This window comes from Melozone crissalis, unplaced genomic scaffold, assembly GCF_028551555.1.
Source record: "Melozone crissalis strain CALT ecotype California unplaced genomic scaffold, PUWL_Pcris_2 ptg000086l_1, whole genome shotgun sequence".
In the NCBI taxonomy this organism is placed as follows: domain Eukaryota; kingdom Metazoa; phylum Chordata; class Aves; order Passeriformes; family Passerellidae; genus Melozone; species Melozone crissalis.
The window spans coordinates 3,048,164-3,067,523 of NW_026535863.1; the positions used below are offsets into that span (position 1 = coordinate 3,048,164).

The following is a 19,360-nucleotide window of genomic DNA, read 5'->3' on the forward strand; positions in this document are numbered from 1 at the left end:
GCCCTCCTCACTCAGGGCAGCTTGAACAAAGAAATGCTCTGTTCCAAACCTCTGCATTTCAGTGCAGGATCCCTGTACCCTGTGGGGGCTCCAGGCAGGTCAGTCCTTCCCGGCTGCTCCATCTGAGCCCAGCTCTGGGTGTGCCAGGGCTGCTCTGCCCATACTCTGCTGGTTTAGAGGCACAAAGGAAGGGGGACTGCTGTGGGTTTGTGGGGCTGTTTTGGGTTTAGGTGGCTCCAGTTGGCAGCTCCAGGGCACCAGGCTCGGCATCACCCAGCCTGTGCAGCACCTGGGCAGTTCTGGAAGAATCCTGCACCTCCAGTTCTGGGTGTCCCGTGGGGCAAGTCCAGGCAATAAATGCATCCAGAGTGTCTCAGGAGCTCTGGTGCTGGGGGGGCTCTGTATCCTGGGCAGGGAGCACTCAGAAAAGCTCTGAGGATGCCTTGTCCCATGCCTGGGGTCTTCTGCCCACCCTGGTCATGGATTTTGGGGTCCCCAGACTGTGTCCTCTTGTGGAGCTTGGATCCCAGTGTGAGAGATTTCCAGCACTGGGATGAGGAGAGATCCCAGTTCTGCTGCCTGCCAAGCTTTACTCTGAGATCTTTCCAAGGCAGCCTGGTTTTAGTGGGGTTTTGAGCCAAAATGGGGTCTGAGAGGGAGACCAGGGGAAGCCTTTCCCCAAAATTGGATCCCACTGCAGGCAGTGAGGGGCAGCGAGGTGGCAGCTCCAGGGTGGAGAGTCTGGGCACAGAGGCACTGCTGAGCCTGGTGTCTCACAGCAGACACAGCTTTGATCAAGTTTTTAAAAGGAAATTTCAAGTTCTAGGCTTTTTTGGTTGCTCAAGGGAGAGAGAGAGAGAGTGAAAAGCTTTTACTCGTTCCGTTTTGCATCCTGAAGCGCAGTTGGATTTCTGCATCCCAGAAGTGTCTGGATTCCCATGGTTTCCTCTCTGCCTGGCTCTGCTCAGCTCCAGCTCTGGATCAGAGGCTTTCCCTGTGCTGAGCAGCCTCTGCCAGGCTGCCCTGGCACCACAGGGTCACAGCCCGGGGGATGAGGATGCTCAGCAGGGATTTAACCCCAGCCCTGGCCACTGTGTGTGTTCAGCACCACTGGGTTGTTTACAGATGTTGCTACAGCATATTGTGATAAAATGTCATGGGATTAGCACACAGCCTTGTGCCATAATTGCATTCACTGTGGCTTATAATAGTTCATTAGCTTGTCATCAGTTAGGCAGAAAGCAATGACAACTCTTCCTATCACATTTATAATGCTCTAGAGAGCAGCTGATTAAGTCACAAAGTGACATAAATCACCAGGGAATGTTTCCTTCGGCTTGGAAAAGTTTTTTTTCCTCTTTTTTTGTCACTTTTGATAACAGAAATGCTGCGTTTCTGACAGCACAAAGTTCCCCTTTGGGTTGCACATGCCAGCAGAAGTTTCAGTGACAAATCTGCAGCCTGGAGGGAAAGCCCAAATCGGTCAATAATGGCTGAAAACCATCATTTTTTGTCTTCAGGAGCCTGTGAGGGGTCTCCTCCAGCCCAGCCACTTCTCTGGGGGTCAGTTCTTGTCCCTGGTGTCTCTCAGCACCACAGTCACCAGTGGGGTTTGTGGCTCGTGATGGTGGGAGAGGGGAGTTTTGTCTCCAGGTCCATCTGGTCAGATGAAGCTGAGGATGAGGATGGGCTGAGGGCTGTCCATGGGCAGAGTCAGGGCCTAGGAGGGAATCTGGGCTGTTGGATACTCAGGTTTGGAGCTGCAGCCCTGCAGACATGCAGCTTCTCTGGGGTTTCATAGCCTCTGCCATGCTGGAGGCTCCTCCTGCCTGGAGAGCCACGCAGTGCTCCTCAGCTATTCAGGATTTTTGCCTTCTTTTAGGGCAATTAACTCTTTGTCCATTCTGTTTCAGTGGGAAAAGCTCAAGCTCCAGGCCACTAAACTCTCATCTGACCTCACATCCCTTTCTTTGGTGTATTCTGCACTTCCATTTGGTTGGACTCAATGATCTTAGAGGCATTTTCCAGCCTTAGGGATTCTGTGATTTGTAAGTGTTGATTTTTTTTTTTCCTTTGTTTTGTTACATATTCACATAGGGACATGAAGTCCTCACAGTTGACTCTGCATTTGAAAATCACCTTTGATGTGTCCCTCTGAATTATTCTGTTCAGATTTCCCTCTGTTTTTTAAACTCCCCTGGGGCCTGGAGCAGCTCCCACTCCCATGTCTGAGAGCATTTGCTGTCTGTTCCCTGGTGAAGGAAGGACCAAACCATGAACTGAAGAGCACCAGGGGACAAAGGGTGGGACAGTGTCTTTTCTCTGTTTAATGCACTCCTTTAATCAGCCCATGAGGTGTGACAGTCCCCAACCAACCCCTCAGGACGGAGTGCAGAGGGGATGGGGACAGCACTGGCATCACCCACATCTCTGTGCTGCCTCCTCTGGGCCAACACACACATGAAAAACACCCTCACTCTCCTGTGAAAATGTAAAAAGTTTAATAAAGGACAATGGGAGATGAGGACCATAGAGCAAAGGTTATTAGGGTTGGCACCCCATTATCTTTGGGGACACCCCTTAAATACCTTTACCCTTACATCAGCCTGTTGCATATTCATAGACTCTTATGCATAGTGAACTTTTCCCCAAACTAATTTACATGCTCCAAGAATTGTTCAGCATATCTCTTCTTTGGTTCTGCCTTTTCAGAGCATGTGTATTTTTTTGGTTGTGGTTTTAGTCCATTCTTATCACCTCCAGTTTTTGGGCCTTGGTCCTCACTGCCTTCAGACATAGTTGGCAGATCTGTACAGGTGTTCTCATCCTGTGTTCATTGGGTGTTATCCCATCCAAGCGATCATTTTAACACAAGCACACTTACCTCAGCTATTCCACTAAGCTTAATTAACAACAGAAATAAAAACTACATCTTTATAACAAAGTTACTTTAACATCACACATATAAAATCCATTGTAATATTTGCAAAAAAGCCAATATTGTAATATGTATCTATAACACACAGCAGGAGCTTCAGCTGCAGCCTGGATATGTAGACAAGGATAAAAAAACCTCTCTTTGCTGCTTGCACAATGCAGGTGACAGCTCAGGGATGTCCCAGGAGCTCATCCTCAACCAGCCTGAGGTGCCCCAGCCTCCAGGCTGACATGGGAAAGCCTCAGGCTGTAGCTGGGGATGCTGGAATAGAACTTTATTCCATGTGCAGATTTATGGTTTGAGCATTTTCTCCTTCATTATAACTTGGAGTTTATAAAATTGGGAAATTTGCAAGTATTTGCACTAACAAGCTGGGAGCTGCTCTCCAGGACAGAGAATTCTCAGAGAAATCTCTGCTCTCTGTGACCACTGACAGCACCCAAGGGAAGGGTGGAGCTGTGCCAGGGAGTTTAGGTTGGATTTCAGGAAAAGTTCTCCCCCAGAGGGTGAAGGGAATGAGCACAGCCCTGAGGCTGCCAGAGCTCCAGGAGAGTTTGGCCATCACTCCAGGGATGCCCAGGGTGGGATTTTAGGGTGTCTGTGCAGGCCAGGAGATGGACTGAATGATCCTTGTGGGTCCCTTCCAACTCAGGATATTCTAAATTATGCATCAGTTAAAGGAAAACACTTTGGATGAAGTTGCCTCCTGTTCCAGCTCATTTCCCAGCTGCAGAATCAAATCCCCACAAGAATCACAGCCAATGGTGAGGAAAGCCCTGGCCTTGCTCAGTGAAGCAAGTTCTGCCTGGCTGGGAGGGAGGGGTGAGGCTGCTGTTTGCTCCTGGCCATGCATCAGCCACTGGAAACACTTGGATCCCTGTGAGGTCTCCATATGAAGGGTTGTCTCCATCCTCAACGTGCAATAATGAGATGGTTTGAGTTTTATAGTCTTATATAATTACTCTCAAAATAGCTTCTGATTCATCCTCCCCTTTGAAGCTTATAGTTTGCATTCTGATAAGCTCTTGCATGGCAGGAACCCTGTGGTAGCAGCAAATTAATTTTTAAGAAGTTTTCTTGCTGTCTGACTGAAACTTTGGCACAGCCACTTGGAGCATTCCTGTCCTGACCTTCCCAGGATCCATTTCATGGCTGGGTGTGTGCAGGAGATGAGGAGGCTCTGTCAGGGTTCCTGGGGAGCCTGTGCTGGCAGGAGGAAGCTGGTGGGAGCTGATAGTGCAGGACTCAGTGTCCAAGCACTGGGGAAGCAGAGCAGCAGGAAAAATCTCCTTTTAGCTTGCAGGGACACTCTGGCTGGATGGGGCTTGGAGCAACCTGGAAGGTGGAAGGTGTTCCTGCCCATGGCAGGAGGTGGAAGGAGATGAGTTTTAAAGTGCCTTCCAACCCAAACCATTCCACGATTCCATGATTTTATGAATGTCTCGTCTCAGAACATCCCCCTCCTGAGCATTCCCAGCCCTCTGCTTTGAGAGAAGCCTTTGCCACTGAGCTCTGTGTGATGAGCTGAGTGTGAAAGTGCTCAGCAAACTGTGAGAACTTGTTTTCAATCCCATTCCCTGTGCTGTCTTCTGTGGAATTACTTGTGGTTGGTATGAAACAACAAAACAAGGCTTGGCCATGTCCAGAGCAGCTGGACTGGCTGCCTTCACCTGGAGAAACCTGTCCTGTGGTGCTGGGATTGTGCTGGGAGGGTCTGTCAGGGTCTCCCTGGTTGTTTCATACCATTGTGCCAAATGAGAGGAACAATAAGTGGTTTCATACTTTAACTACCAAGAGAATAAAACAACCTGGTTTGTGAGCAGGGACAGGACCTGAGGGAAGTCCTGGAGCTGTGCCAGGGGTGGAAATGAGGGGAAGGTTCTTCCCCCAGAGGGTGCTGGCACTGCCCAGGGAATGGGCACAGCCCTGAGGCTGCCAGAGCTCCAGGAGTGTTTGAACAGCACTCCAGAGATGCCCAGCGTGGGATTTTGGGGTGTTTGTACAGGCCCAAGAGTTGGACTGGATGATCCTTGTGGGTCCCTTCCAGCTCAGGACATTCTATAATTCTGTGACTGTGTGCTTTGTTTTGGATGGGTCACGGTACCAAGCACTGCTGGGATTTCCTTTCCCTCTCCCAGACTCTGGGGTGCAGCGCTGGGCCCTGGGCCCTGAGGGAGCCTGAGCAGCTCTGCCTGCTCTGAGTGGGGTGTAACAGCTCTGCCTGCTCTGAGCGGGGTGTAACAGCTGCCATCTGCTCCTGCTGCTGCCAGCAGAAGCTATGAGGGCCTAAAAAGCCATGTTAGTGACCCTGGAACCCACAGTGATCCATGGGCTCAGTGTGCTGCTGCAGGGGGGCTCTGCAGCCCTTCCCACCTCCCACAGCATGAGACAACATCTGAGGGGCAGCAGGAGCTCTGCCCCACGCAGAACTGTGTCCTGACCTGGCCCTTTAACATCTGCTGAGAGGCTGATGGAATATTTCCCCCTCTCCAGGACCCAGCTCTGCTGCTGGAGCAGCAGCTCCTACTGCCAGGCTGCCTGTGAGGAGCCAATTGACGGCAGCCAGACTTTGAAGTGACAGCTCCTAATGACTTGTCTAGCTCAGGAATATTTCAGGGCATATTCCTGTAGATCCTGCCTGACTGCCTGCCTGCACCACCAGCAAATCAAGAACTTGATGAAGTTTCAAATGGCGGCCAAATGGTGGCGATGGGGGCCTGAAATGTGGCAACAAAGCCATCAGTAGGGGACTGAAACACTGGACACAACCCCAGCAAAGAGGGACAATCTGAGTGGGCTTGCAGTGCTTCCCTGTCACTGCCCTGCCCTGTGCTCCCCCTGTGAGCTCTGGGGACACAGAGCCTGCTGCTGTGGGGGTGACAGGGACAGTCTGATCTGTACCATTGGCTCTGCCACCATTCCCAAGGCCATGGCAGGCTTGGAGGGGGATGAGGAGCTGGCTGAGGACTGCTGCACTGCAGCTCACCTCTCCCCCAGTGCAGCATCCCAGGATTTATCAGGCAGCCAGCTGCCTTTCCAGAATCCCTGTTGCAAAGGGCTCTGCTTGCTGCTGCCCTCCCTGCTGCCCCTCAGGGTTTGCTCAGGGGACATTCCCTCTTGACTCTGTGGTGCTGCTGTGGGGTTCTATTATTTGATTTCTGTTCCATCCAGTCCCCGTTCCTTCCTCCAAAGCTGAGCAGCTTTGCTAAATAAACATCTCACTGGCTGGGGTTTAATGGAACCCTTCCTCCTCCTCTGCAGCTGCTGCCCTGTGCTCCCCCCTGCCCTCACCTCTGAGACCCACCACAGCCCCCTGTGCCCAATTTCCAGCCCTCAGCTAATCAGGCTTACATTTGTGATGCTCCTCAATCGAGAGAAAATGAGATCAGCAGTTGGTGGGAGCCTCATGTGGTCTCCTCCAGCAGCACCTCTTGTACCAATCCATCACTGGAGTGCGTGCTCCCTGCAAAGCCCTGCAGAAACAGAGCAATATATCCTCACAAACACTCCTGCAAGAGAAAAAACGAGCAGAAAATGGACAGAGAAGCCTGCAAGTCTCTGTTGGGCTGCTGTGAGTGATGCTTGCTGTGTGGGGAGGCAGTAATCCAGCCAGCGTGAGTGAGGTGATCACCATCACCCTGCTCTGAGCTCTGCCACCCTGGAGCTGCCCTTCCAGGGGCATTGGCTGTGGGAGGATGTTCCATGCCCCAGGCTGTAGCTCAGAACAGCCAGGAGCTGCTTTTATAGCTGAAGGGATCCCAAACTCTCCCTGAAGCCCAGATTTTCCATAAACCACCAGAGAGCTTAGGAGGAACAACCTGTAACAAGGAAGATGTCCCTGGGCTCTTGGCAGGGTCAGGCTGGTCAGGCTGAAGGTGGCAGAAGCTCAGGTCGATGTCCCCACTGCCTTGGTGAGGGGCTCCAGAGCCTGAGGAAATGTCTGTGCCCTCACAGGTGATAATAGAGAAATGGGACATCCAGGTCCTGGGGGCTGGTGGCATCACCCTGGTCCCACACTGCACCTCACAGAGAATTTCCAGCCTCTCCAACTTCCACTCGTGCCATTCCAACTTTGTTTAAATGCAACAGGTAGCTGGAATGAGTAATGGCTGCTGGAGTGCTGAGAGAGCCATCAAACATGTTGTGTTTTCTCTGTGGGGAGTGGGTGGAAGGAAAGCTAAATTACATCTTGGGATATTAAATATAACTCTGCACATTAAACTCAGAGTTATCCATGAATCTCTTTAATGACAGCACAAGCTACTTCACAGCAGTAAAAGTCAATGTTGCCACAATTAGACCACTATTGTCTTGCAGTTAATAGACTGCTCTAATCATGACTTTGTCATATTATTAATCGCTTTTGGGTTGGACTTTTGCTAATTATCCCCTTTGGTAACTCAGTTTAGGCATTAGGAAGTCAGCAGGGACATCAAGCTGAAAGGCTGTTGGACCATATCTCTTCATTAGCTCCCATCCAGGATGAAACAAAACGGGGGTTGTGCTGAGGAACTGCTCTGTGATCCATGGTGGGAAGGGTTGGATTAACCAAGGAGTGTTTGCCCTTTCCTCAGTTTGCTTTTAGCATCACAGTTTTAAACTGTAAACCATTGATTCTTTGTCCTGCCCTGGGCCGTTTGTCTTTGATTTAAAGGCAGTAAGAAGTAGTGACCTTGGAAATGCTGCAGGTTTGAGCTTTTTGGTGTGGTTCAGTAGCAAGGGGTTTGGATGTTACAAAACCAGTAAAAACACAAACAGTCAAGTCAAAGGAGAAATGGGATCAGTTTTGGGTGACATTGAACGAATTCAGTCTTGTTTGTGCTGTTGGTGTCCCCATTGCTGTCAGCTTCAGGACTTTTCTGTGGTGTTTTGGCAACTAGTGGGATATAAAATAGGTATATAATAAATATATAAGCTCAATGGTTTATCCTAAACATATCAGCTCAAGCAGGTAGATCACAGAATCACAGAATCATGGAACATTGAGGGGTTGGAATGAACCTCAAAAGTCATCTGGCCCCTAACCCCTGCCATGGGTAGGGACCCCTCATGCCAGACCATGCTGCTCAAAGTCTTGGCCTGGCTTTGAGCACTTCCAGGGGTGGATCCTGTCAGTGTCCACGTCCATCCCTTCCCTGCTCCTCGTTGCTCTGAGGGAGCTCTGTCACTGCTGTCCTGCAGCCAAAGCATTTTCTGGCTGAAGGTTCCTCGGGGAAGCAGCGCTTGCTCCCAGAGGGAGCCAGGCTGGAAAACAGCCATGTTAATTTGTGTTTGTAACCTCCTTCTTTTAAGCTTTATCTTTTCAATTACAAGCTGTAATAATACCAATTTTCCAGTTTCTCCCATGTCTCCCATGGGAACTGGGTGAGGATGAGGGAGCAGCACTGAGTTCTACAGGACTGGGGTGAGGAATGGCTGGAGCTGCTCTGCACTTGTACCACAGCCCTTACCTGATAACAAAGTGGCAAATAACTGTGAATTTTTAAGAGGGAAACAGAACAAAACCATATTTCTTGTCGTGTTTTTCCCCAGGTGGGACATTGCTCAGAATGATGATGTGAGTCTCCCTTGTGAGCAGTTGGGATCTGAGCTGTTCCTGCATTAGACAGAGCCCTTCCTCCCTGCTGGATGCAGGCACATTTTCCCTCTTTTCTCTCTTTTCCCTCTCTTCCCCAAATCTTGGATCCAAACCTTGAAAAAGGGGGGATAATATCAACCAAGGAGCTCGTTCTTCCCCTGGGCTCAGGTGTCCTTTTGGGGAACTGGCCTTACCTCCACTCATTCCAGGAAAACCAAAGCAGCCTCTGGCCCCAGGGCATTTTCTGTTAGGTGAAGAATTATGTTTTTACAGTTTCTTGTTATTTAAAGGACATTTAAAGCATAGCATTTTCAATACCAGGTATTTTTGAGAAAGTAACAGGTATTTTCAAATTCATAAGAGAAAGCTCATTAACTCAATGAAGGTCAACTCTGTCCAATTGATATTTAAGTTTAATAAGTCACAAAAAAGTCTTGGAGAATTCAGTGTCATCTTCAAACATCCCAATATTCTAAGCAGGCAGATGCTTAAAAGCTGTCTGTAAAATCCTGATCCCTTCCACTCGTGCTCTGTGTCAGCTGTCAGAGGAAGGAGTAGGAGGTCATGCATAAAAGTATCTGTGAATCCTGTCAGATGCATTATGAATGCCAGCCCTGCAAGGAGTGACAGGAGCCAGCATCTTTCTCAAGCTGGCAACAGGTTTTCTGAAAGGATAATTGATTATTTCTGATGGTTCCCATTAATGAGCCCGGTGTGCTGGCAGAGACATGCAGCCTATAAAACTCCTTGGAATGGGTGGAAATATCTTTAAAAAAATCTTCCCTGTCACGCAGCAATTCCCAGCAGTGAGAGATTCTGCATTGCAATGATTTCCTTTGTACCAACACAGAGGTATTTGCAAAGTCCAGGTTCTTGAGTTTTCTTATGAATGTTTGACACTGAGTTTCCTGGGCACAATTCCAAGATTTAACTCAAAGGATAGTGAAGTGGAACCTCTGTGCTCTCAGCTTTGGTGAGAATACATTTAGGCAAATCTCTGAGGAAGCTCTGCTGCTGGTACAACCTTATTTATTATTGAGTAAGATGGGATCTGTTTATTCCCCCCAGCAGCGATTTGTGTTTCCACCTCAGAGCTACAACAGAAAATAAATGACCTGTACAGGAGGCTGGGAAGGGGAAAAAAAGTTGAAAAAACCTCTGGGTGATGTTTATCCTTCCCATCCCATCCCTTCCAGCCCTTCCCTTGGAGTCAAAAACCCACAGGCAGCCAGGGAGCTTTGCCTGGAGCTCCTGCTGGATTTGCTGGGCTCGGTAATTTTGTGGAAAAACAAAATCCTCCAGGATATCAGGAACAACAGATGGCTGCCAGGCACTGTGCAGGGCTGGCTTCTTTGGGTGTGGATGTCACATTTTGTGTCTGGTGCTGCCTGGAGATTTCACTTATCCCAAGTTTGCAGGGGCTGCTGCACTCCCTGAGAGACCTGAGCAAAATTTGATAGTACAAATGTGCTCCTGAGCACTTTGCTGTCATGGTTCACCAGTGGTGGGTGGTGGGTTTGTTGTTTTGTTGTGATTGTGGGGTTTTTTACCCATAATTTTTACATTCAGCTATTTATTCAAGATTAAAAACCAAGTCTTTCCTCATATTTCACAGATTTTTCTCACCCTTAACATCAAGAAAAGATTAGATGGGGGTCTGGGCAACCTGGTCTGGTGGAAGGTGTCCCTGCCCATGGGATGATTTACAAGGTTCCTTCCAACCCAAACCATCCTGTGATTCTATGATTAAATGTCCTATTACAGCTTTACAAACTAAACTGCATGATCAAAGGGAACAGGAGGTGTTTTATGGCTCCTGTTTAAGGTAAAGCACATCAGGATTCACACTTGGAGCAGCTGTGATGCAGCCCAGGGGGAAGTTCCCCAGCTCAGAAATGCTCAGAGCACCCACCCCATTCCTCGGGGCTCAGGTGGGGAATTCAAACTCACCCAAAACATTTATGGTCCAGGCATAAACAGAAATAAAATGGATAAGAGGTAATGCTTGTTCCATATAAACTTTTGCAGGTTTTGGTGGTTTTTTTGTTTGTCTTTCTGTCCTGACTTGCACTTGGGTAGTCTAAAGAGTGTGGCTTTAGTGGGCACTACAAATAACACAGCCTGGTATCAAGGAAGTGTCCACGAGCTCCATTCCATGATGGAATTCTCCACAGTCCTGATGCTGCAGACTTGCCTCCAGAACAAATCCTGCCTCCACCATCAGGGACTGGTATTCCTTGGAATCCTGAGCTCTCAAAGTTTTGGTCTGCATGAAGATCTGGGAATTAATACACTGTAGGAAAGGAAGCAAAAATAACCAGTGTTTTCTCTTTGTGCAGTGCTGTGAATCATTTCACAGCCTAGATGATGTGTGTATATATATATATATATATATTTATATACACACACACATATATATATATCTTCATTTTCCATTTTTCCTGATTCGTCAGCCACACGTATGGAAGCTCTTTCCAGAAAAAGACTGAAATTCAGCACACATGAGGTAAAAGTGTCTCTGAGCATCAGAGCACACACGCAGCTCCTGTGCTGCTCAGAGTTGTATACCACTTACTGTACAAACTCCTGCTATGTTTGGTTTCTCTGTATCAGCAGCTTGTGATTATTTTTTCCTTGCTGTTGGTATTTATTTTGTATTCCCTATGGGCACATCTGGACAAGATGTGGGTGCTGACAGTACAATAACAATGCACTTCCAGGACCCTGGGAAATGGATTTTTTTCATTCCTGTGCCTGAGCAGCTGTGACACGAAGCAAAAAGGCACACAGCACCGAGCTTGTTCCTATCATGGAATTGTACAGATCTTCTTGATTTCAGGCTCAGCAGTTTGCTGATGTTGCAGAACAAACCAAGGATGGTATTTTATAGCCAGTTTAAGCATCAGGGTGTAAAACTTCACAGCTCTGTCCATATGGAGACACCCATTTTCTCCCCAGGTGTGTCCCAAGCCTGTCAGGGGGTGCTCACTTGGCCTTGGCTCTGAGCTGAGAGCTCTCCATTAGTTGTGATTTAAGTCAGTTTGGGCCATTTCTTCCTTTTACTTACGATCTTCTCACCATCTGTCTCTTCTTCTCTCCTTTCCCATCCCTCCCTGTCGCTGTCCTTGTCTCCCTCAGAGCTCTCCGTCAGCCTCCTTGCAGTGATAGTCATTGTGTGTGGCCTGGCCCTGGTGGCAGTGTTTGTGTTTCTCTTTTGGAAGCTGTGCTGGGTTCCCTGGAGGAACAAGGCCCTTTCCTCCCACCTGGCCGTGCTGAGGAGCGAGGCAGGCCACAAGGACAGCATGGCAGACAAGCTCAAGGACACGGGGGCCATCAGCTTCCTGGAGGCAGCTGTGAAGATCAGCCACACCTCCCCGGACATCCCTGCGGAGGTCCAGATGTCCATGAAGGATCACATCATGAGGCGCACGCGGATCCAGAGGCAAACCACGGAGCCAGCCTCTTCCACCAGGTGAGGGATGGGGTGGGATCCATGGGATCCATGGGATCCATGTGGTGGGATGGGATGTGATCCATAGGATCCATGGGATAGGGTGGGATGGGATCCATGGGATGGGGTGGGATCCATAGGATCCATGGGATGGGTTCCATGGGATGGGATGGGATGGGATGGGATGGGATGGGATGGGATGGGATGGGATCCATGAGATGGGTTCCATGGGATGGGATGGGATCCATGGGATAGGATGGAATGGGATCCATGAGATGGGATGGAGTGGGATCCATGAGATGGGTTCCATGGGATGGGATGGAATGGGATCCAGGAGATGGGATCCATGAGATGGGACACATGGGATGGGATGGTCTGGGATCCATGAGATGAGTTCCATGGGATGGGGTGGGATCCATGAGATGGGTTCCATGGGATGGGATGGGATGGGATCTGCAGATGGGAGCTGCAGCTCCTCCTGAGGGGCAGCTCTGATCTCTGCGACAGTGACAGGACCCAGGGAATGGCTAGAGATGGGTCAGGGGTGTTTAGGGTGGATATCAGGGAAAGGTTCTTCCCCCAGAGGGTGCTGGGCACTGCCCAGGCTGCCCAGGGAATGGGCACGGCCCTGAGGCTGCCAGAGCTCCAGGAGCCTTTGGACAGCACTCCCAGGGATGCACAGGGGGGATTGTTGGGGTGTCTGTGCAGGGATAAGATCTGGACTTGATGATCCCTGTGGGTCCCCTCCAGCTCAGGATATTCCATGATTCTGCTGGGTGGGGCTGAGGTGTTCAGCAGGGATGCTGCTCTGTGAGCAGCTGGAGAGGTGGGAGGATTGCTGGATGGAGCCAGAGGTTCTGAGACCACCAGGGAGACTAAAGAGAGCACCTACACAGCAGATTACTGTCCAAAGCTTGGCCATTAAGCAATGAATGTGTTAAGACTGTGGCTCTTTTAAAAAATCAGGGATTCAAGCCCTGTTACAGCGACTTGACCTCATTGTGTCAAGTCACCCACAAGCTTTGGCCACTTTAATTTTGTTCCAATATGAGAGGCAGGCTGAAGTATCAATGATGTACCCTGTCAGACAGAATTAGACCTTTTGGCTCTCTCTCTCTGTTGTGGCTCCTGGCAGAAACAATCAGATCAGCACAATTGATGGATTGCTCGCTGCACAAGCCCTGAACCAGCTGTGCTCAGTGCTTGTGCTCAGATGGGGACAGAGACATCAACATCATGCTCAGGAAGTCAGAGAAAGGCTGTGTCAACCTCCCTCTCAGCTTGGACACTGAGAGAGATTTAGATTAAATGTTAGAAAGGGGATCTTTACTCAGAGTGGGGTGAGGCCCTGGCATAGGGTGCCCAGAGCAGCTGTGGCTGCCCCATCCCTGGAAATGTCCCAAGGCCAGGCTGGAGCAACCTGGGATAGTGAAAGGTGCCCCTGCCCATGGCAGGGGGTGGAAGGAGCTGAGCTTTGAGGCTCCTTTCCAACACAAACCATTCTGTGAAATGCAGCATCTCTCCTTGACAGAGAAGGAGGTGAAACAGGGACAGGAAAGAGGGATCACAGGGTCCTGGCTGCGCCCCAGCACTTCTGTTTGCCTCGCTGGCCGTGCCTGGGATGTGCACAGGAGTGTGACAGGGAAATCAGGCACTGCCCAGAAAATTGGCTGCACTTTTGCAGGATTAGTGAGGCACTGATGGCAGACCCCTGTTTGAAGGAGCTGAGTTAGATCAGCACGGTGCCACCTGCATTTGTGAGCCACACTCTTTTATTTATCCACACTGCTTTTTGGGCAGCTGATTCCCTCTCTGCATGCACACTCTCCTTCTGCTTTTATTACACCTTTCCAACAGAGGAGGAAAAAACCCTCAGCCAGTCTGAATTAGGACAAACAAAGTGGGACTTAGCTGTACGTGGGCAGGTTTCAAACACACTTTCTCCTTGGCAGGTTCCTCTGATTCTACAGCCCAGCCTAACCCTGTCCAAAATACCTCTGAGGAGCCTGCCAAGGTCTCCAAGCATCACTGAAGGCTAATGCTCTGGGTGTAGAGTTTTTAGTTTGGTTAAATAACTCTATAAACTGCTCTTGTAAACACCAGATAATCTGAAATAATGCCCTCAGTCCACAGAAAGCTTTTATGCTTTGTTCAGATAAAGCTGTGCTTACATACAGCTTGTGCTGGAGGAGAGCTCAAGGCAAGAGGCTCTTCCTGACGAGGCTGTGCCTCCCTCCCTGTCAACAATTATCTATCAGTGTCTCATGAGTCTGTTGGAAAAGTCTGGAAGCAGCAATACCCAGCAAATCCAGGCTGGGCAAGGCTTGAAGCAAACTGATCTAGGGGAAGGTGTCCCTGCCTGTGGCAGGGGATGAGCTTTAAAACACTCAGAACCCAAATCATTCTGTGGTTCTGTGAAGAAAGCCTCACCTTCTGAACTGGTTATGGATCTCTCACAAAAAGAAAAAAGCAAAAAAAAAGGGATTTTTTTGTCTGGGAGAGCTTAGGGCGAATGATCCTAAGTAGGCTTTGATTAGGCCAGAGTGGAGGGTGGTGGCAGCTTTGGTTGCTGTTAGTTGTAGGTTGACTAGTCCTTCTAGGCCTATTATTTTGTATCAGGAAAGGTCAATTAGGTGGGAGGCAATGTTTTGTCCTCCGTTGAGGAAATTTGTTATGCTTAGGCGGTGGATTAAACGGTTAAAGCATGCTAGGGATGTGGAGAAGTATCTTGGAAGTGTAAGGACTAAGGTGGGGAAATTCTCCATGTGGTGCTCTCTGTGGTTTGGGTAAGGAGTTGTTGGACCCCGTCTGTTCAGCTATGGGCTGTGACTTGTGCCACAGGTGAGAAAACACAGCTTTTGGCAACACTCTGGAATTTAAGAAATTTCCTGGGTTCAATCCTTGCAGGTTTTTGGAGGTGTTCCCCTCATAACACACCCAGTTTCAGTGCAGAGCTCAGGAGCACCTGTAGAACACATTCTGTGCTGGTTTTTGACTGCAGGGGCGAAAAAGGACATGAAAGCCATGTCCTTGGAAACCCACAGAGCTGTTGTTGTGTCCCTCCTGCAGGCACATCTCCTTCAAGAGGCACCTGCCCCGGCAGATGCACGTGTCCAGCATGGACTACGGGCTGGAGGTGCCGGCCGTGGCCGAGCAGCCCACCAGCATCGGCCGCATCAAACCCGAGCTCTACAAACAGAAGACCCTGGACACCGAGGACCCCAAGAAAGAGGCAGAGAAAACCTGCGGGAAAATCAACTTCACTCTCAAGTACGACTACGAGAACGAGACGCTGACCGTCCGGATTCTCAGGGCTTTTGACTTGCCAGCCAAAGACTTCTGCGGCAGCTCGGATCCCTACGTGAAGATCTACCTCCTGCCCGACCGCAAGCGCAAGTTCCAGACGCGCGTGCACAGGAAGACTCTGAACCCCACCTTCGACGAGTCCTTCCACTTCCCCGTGCCCCACGAGGAGCTGGCGAGCAGGAAGCTCCACCTGAGCGTCTTTGACTTTGACAGGTTCTCCAGGCACGACATGATTGGAGAAGTCATCTTGGAGAACCTGTTCGAGGACTCGGACCTCTCGCGGGAGACTTCCATCTGGAGGGACATTCAGTACGCCACGACGGTGAGTATCTGCTGGGCAGGGTGGGGTAAATCAATCCTTCATGGCTCCCAGCTGATGGTTCTTCACCTCCTGTTAGCCCAGGACCTGCAGCCATGGCCCAGCTCTCTGCCATTTGCACTCCACTAGGTAGCCACTCCACATTTGCATCCCACTCCATGGGATGCCTTGGAGTGGCTACCTAGAATGGAGGCTAGACAGATTAAAGATAATAAAGTGGGTTTTTATTAAAGGCCTTCAAGCACCTTGGGCAGTCAAAAGAAGCCTGGCAGAGACTACACCCAAGTTGAACAATGGTCACAAGTTTCTCAGACAGATAAAAGTTTGGTCTGTTTGCACATCAGGGGTTAATTGTCCAATATAGCTTCAGGTGATGAAGTCATATTCCTCTGGTTTCCTTCAACCCCTCCATTCACTTTTGTTTATACTTTAATACCTTGTCACCCAAGGCAGAGGGTGACCTTGGTTCTCAGGCCTGGAAGGATTGTTTTGTCTGACAAAAATGTGAGGAGAGCTTACTGACACTCTATGTGGAGTTCAGGGTTCTACACTAGTGCAGTACAGGATCTGAAAAATATAAAAGCAACTTAAGGCACCACATGAAGAAAGAGCTCTGCAGGGCCAGTACCAGCCCCTTCATGCTGAGAGGTGCTGGATGTGCTGCTGGCAACTCTTCCAGAGCTGGATTTGGGTCTCTTAATAGTTCTGTTGAATTCCCTCTGGAAGAGAAACCAAGCCTCAGAGAGGAAAAGTCCCAGCCCTTTCCGTGTCACACGGAGCTGGCAGGAGAAGCCAAGTGCTCACATTGATCACTGAGTGCAGAGCAGTGACATTAACCTCTCCATAATAGCTGTCTGCTCCTCCACTGCCCTCCCAGGAGGATCTGGCTGGTCCTCAGGGCGAGTGAACGATTGAACTGCTCTGCAGCTGGACACTAAATCAGCCATTGTCATTGTCATGTCACATTGTTATTCCTGAGACTGAAAGATGAGACATCCCCACCCCTGTGGCTGCAAGCGTGGGCCCTGTCACATCTTTCCTGGTGACTGGCAGAATGCCACAACTTGCAAAAATCTGTCCTGCAGCTTCCCTCATAGCTCATCTCATACCTTTTGCTCCCCTGCTCTCTGTGCCGAGGAGGGAACTGTCAAACACAAATATTTACTGTGGCCAGCAGTGCCACAAGACATTTGCTTTGTAACTTTTTCTCAGCACTGTGTTCCCCACCAGCTGAACCTCTTGGTGACTTCCACCAGTGCTCATTCTCCTGCTGCAGGGTGTCCAGAACCTTCTGACAGCTCTGTGAAGCCCAGCAGGTGTGCACAGCCCTGTGTCCTGTGCCCAACGGGGTCCCAGGGCACTCAGGGGACACACAGCACATCACCCACCCTGGAAAGGGCTCAGGGGCTGGTCTGGGAGGGCACAGAGAGCTTTGGACACAGGGATGGAGATGGTGCCTGCCAGGCATGCTGGGGCAGTGATGGCAGTGTGCTGGGAGCTGCTGCTGTGCTGCCTTTTGAGCATCTTGCCTGGGAGAGCTGTGGGAAGGAGGCACAGGATCAGCCATGAGGAAAGCAACAGTTTGAGTTAGCAGGGTGCTCACAGCTCTTGGCCTCCAACCTGCAAACAGCCACGGCTGTTGTGGCTGATGGCTGGTAATGAAAGCAGAAATGCTGGCAGAGAGGCAAGCAGGCACCAGGCACATCCTTCACCCTGAGAGGGGCTGCTGGAAGGGCAGCAAAGTGCACCTGATGTGCTGGTGCCTCCTGGAGGAACCTGCCTGTTGGTTCTGCAAGCAATAGTGGATGCTTTCCTGGCTAAATAATCTCATTTAATGGAGGAAAACCCCACAAAAGCAGGTGGAGACGCACCAGCAGAAGGGTTGTTGAGGGAAAAGCTTCCAGAGAAGAATCTCATTTAATGGGGGAAAAGCCCACAGAAGCAGGTGGAGACACCATCAGAAGGGCTGTTGAGGGAGGATCCTCCAGAGAAGAATCTCATTTAATGGGGGAAAACCTCACAGAAGCAGAAGGGCTGTTGAGGGAAAAGCCTCCAGAGAAGGTGTGAGGGGAGCAGAGCCAACCCCATGGCCAAGGTGTGTTGAGCAGTAGCCCGACAGAGCTGCCACAGAAACATCCAGCACCATGTTTGGCTCCATCCCCTCATCCTCTCTGTGCCATTCTTAAGGGATGTGCTGCTCCTGGAACATCTCAGCCAGCTGTAGCACACCCAAGGACATTTCTGTTTAATCAAAATTGAGAAGGGTAAATACAGTTTGCACAAAACCCCCAAGAAAGCTCTGGGTGCCTAATAATGCATGAGATCAATGGTGTGGGTAAGAGGGTAGGAACACACTGAAGAACTGATCTGGTCAAGTAGCCAGCACTCAGCTGCTTAATTAATGACTGTACAGCTTGTGAATCAGGGAAACATCTTTGGTTTCAAGTCTATTGATTCAGAGCTTCCATTATTTCCTAAAAGGTACTGATATGAATTTTGGAAATGTCCCAATGTCTATAATCTGCAAGAAAATAATGTACCCACAGGACACGCTTTGCTCTCTTGTATTTATGGTTGCAAAGAAAAATCTCTTGACCTGATCCAATGAGGTCAAAGAATAAATTATGTTCATCTTATACCCTGAATGGGTCCTCTCAGTGCAAGGAGAGGAATAGAAGATGAGATGGTGTCCAGAGGGTGCTCTCACCATCTCACACAGGGCTGCTCTCCGCTGACATCTTGTCCAAGGTCTCCTGCCCTCGTCCCTCCCACACCAACTGAGAACAAAGAATGCATGAAAGAAGAGACCAAATCAAAATTTTATATAATATTCATTAGTATTCTGCACATCTAAGTGGAATAAAGATTTAATCTTTGCCTTACCTGAGAATGAGCAGGAAATAATTTGGCAAAAACCTCATCCATCAACAAGATCTATTCCCCTAACACTTAGCAAAGCTTTAAGTGCATTTACTTGTCTTTCTAGTTCCATCACTCTACTCCTAACAGCCACAATTTCTCTTCAGCAGATCATTATATCACATTGAAAGGAATCAAACACACTGTTTCCCAAAATAAACTGCTTGTTTGCTCTACAGATATGGGATCTGTATGTAGAAAAATAAGATTTTTTTTTTTAAATCCATTTTTAGAAGGTGTTTGGAAATCTTTCTGCTGACTTCAGATGATGATGCTTTCTAGTTTAAATCAGACATTTGGTTCGTTTATTTTTCCCTGACTTCCCATGGGCAAGGCAATGATGGAAAGGGCTTTTAGGAGGTGTAGTCGATGAAGCTGCAGGTACAAGAAGTGCTAAGAGCCACGGATAAAAGTTATTTGATGGGGCACTAAAAGAGTGAATTGTGTTGGCTTCTGTGTAATCCTAAAGTACCAGACATTTCTGAGTGCCATCTGCTGGTAAATTCTCCATTTATACTCACAAACACACAGCCCCACACTGTGCCTGCTCCTTGAGGGCATCTCAAAAGGCTTGGTGGTCCAAATGTGGACACGTCACAAACTAAAAGCTGAACAGACCTTTCTTGGCTGTCTTCTGGCTTAAAGTTTTACCCCCAGTTGGTAACTGCCCAAAAACTCACGCTCACCTTCAGAGAAAACCACTGTGTTACTGAAAGACATTTTCATTTTATGCAGAAATGTTGGGCACTGTCAGTCACAAACCTTCATGACTGAATTCATCCCCACCCACGGCAGGGGGTTGAAACTAGAATATATTCAAGGTCTCTTCCAACCCAAACCAGTCTGTGA

The 19,360-nt window shown here is 49.2% G+C and overlaps 1 protein-coding gene across 1 annotated transcript in view; it reads left to right on the top strand.

Annotated features, from left to right (window-relative positions):
• Positions 1-19,360, top strand: part of SYT6 (synaptotagmin 6) — a 36,240-nt gene that overhangs the window by 6,980 nt on the left and 9,900 nt on the right. The window contains exons 2-3 of the mRNA XM_054290796.1: positions 11,655-11,988; positions 15,037-15,595. Coding sequence (XP_054146771.1) covers positions 11,655-11,988; positions 15,037-15,595 — 893 coding nt within the window. The remainder of the gene's footprint in view (positions 1-11,654; positions 11,989-15,036; positions 15,596-19,360) is intronic.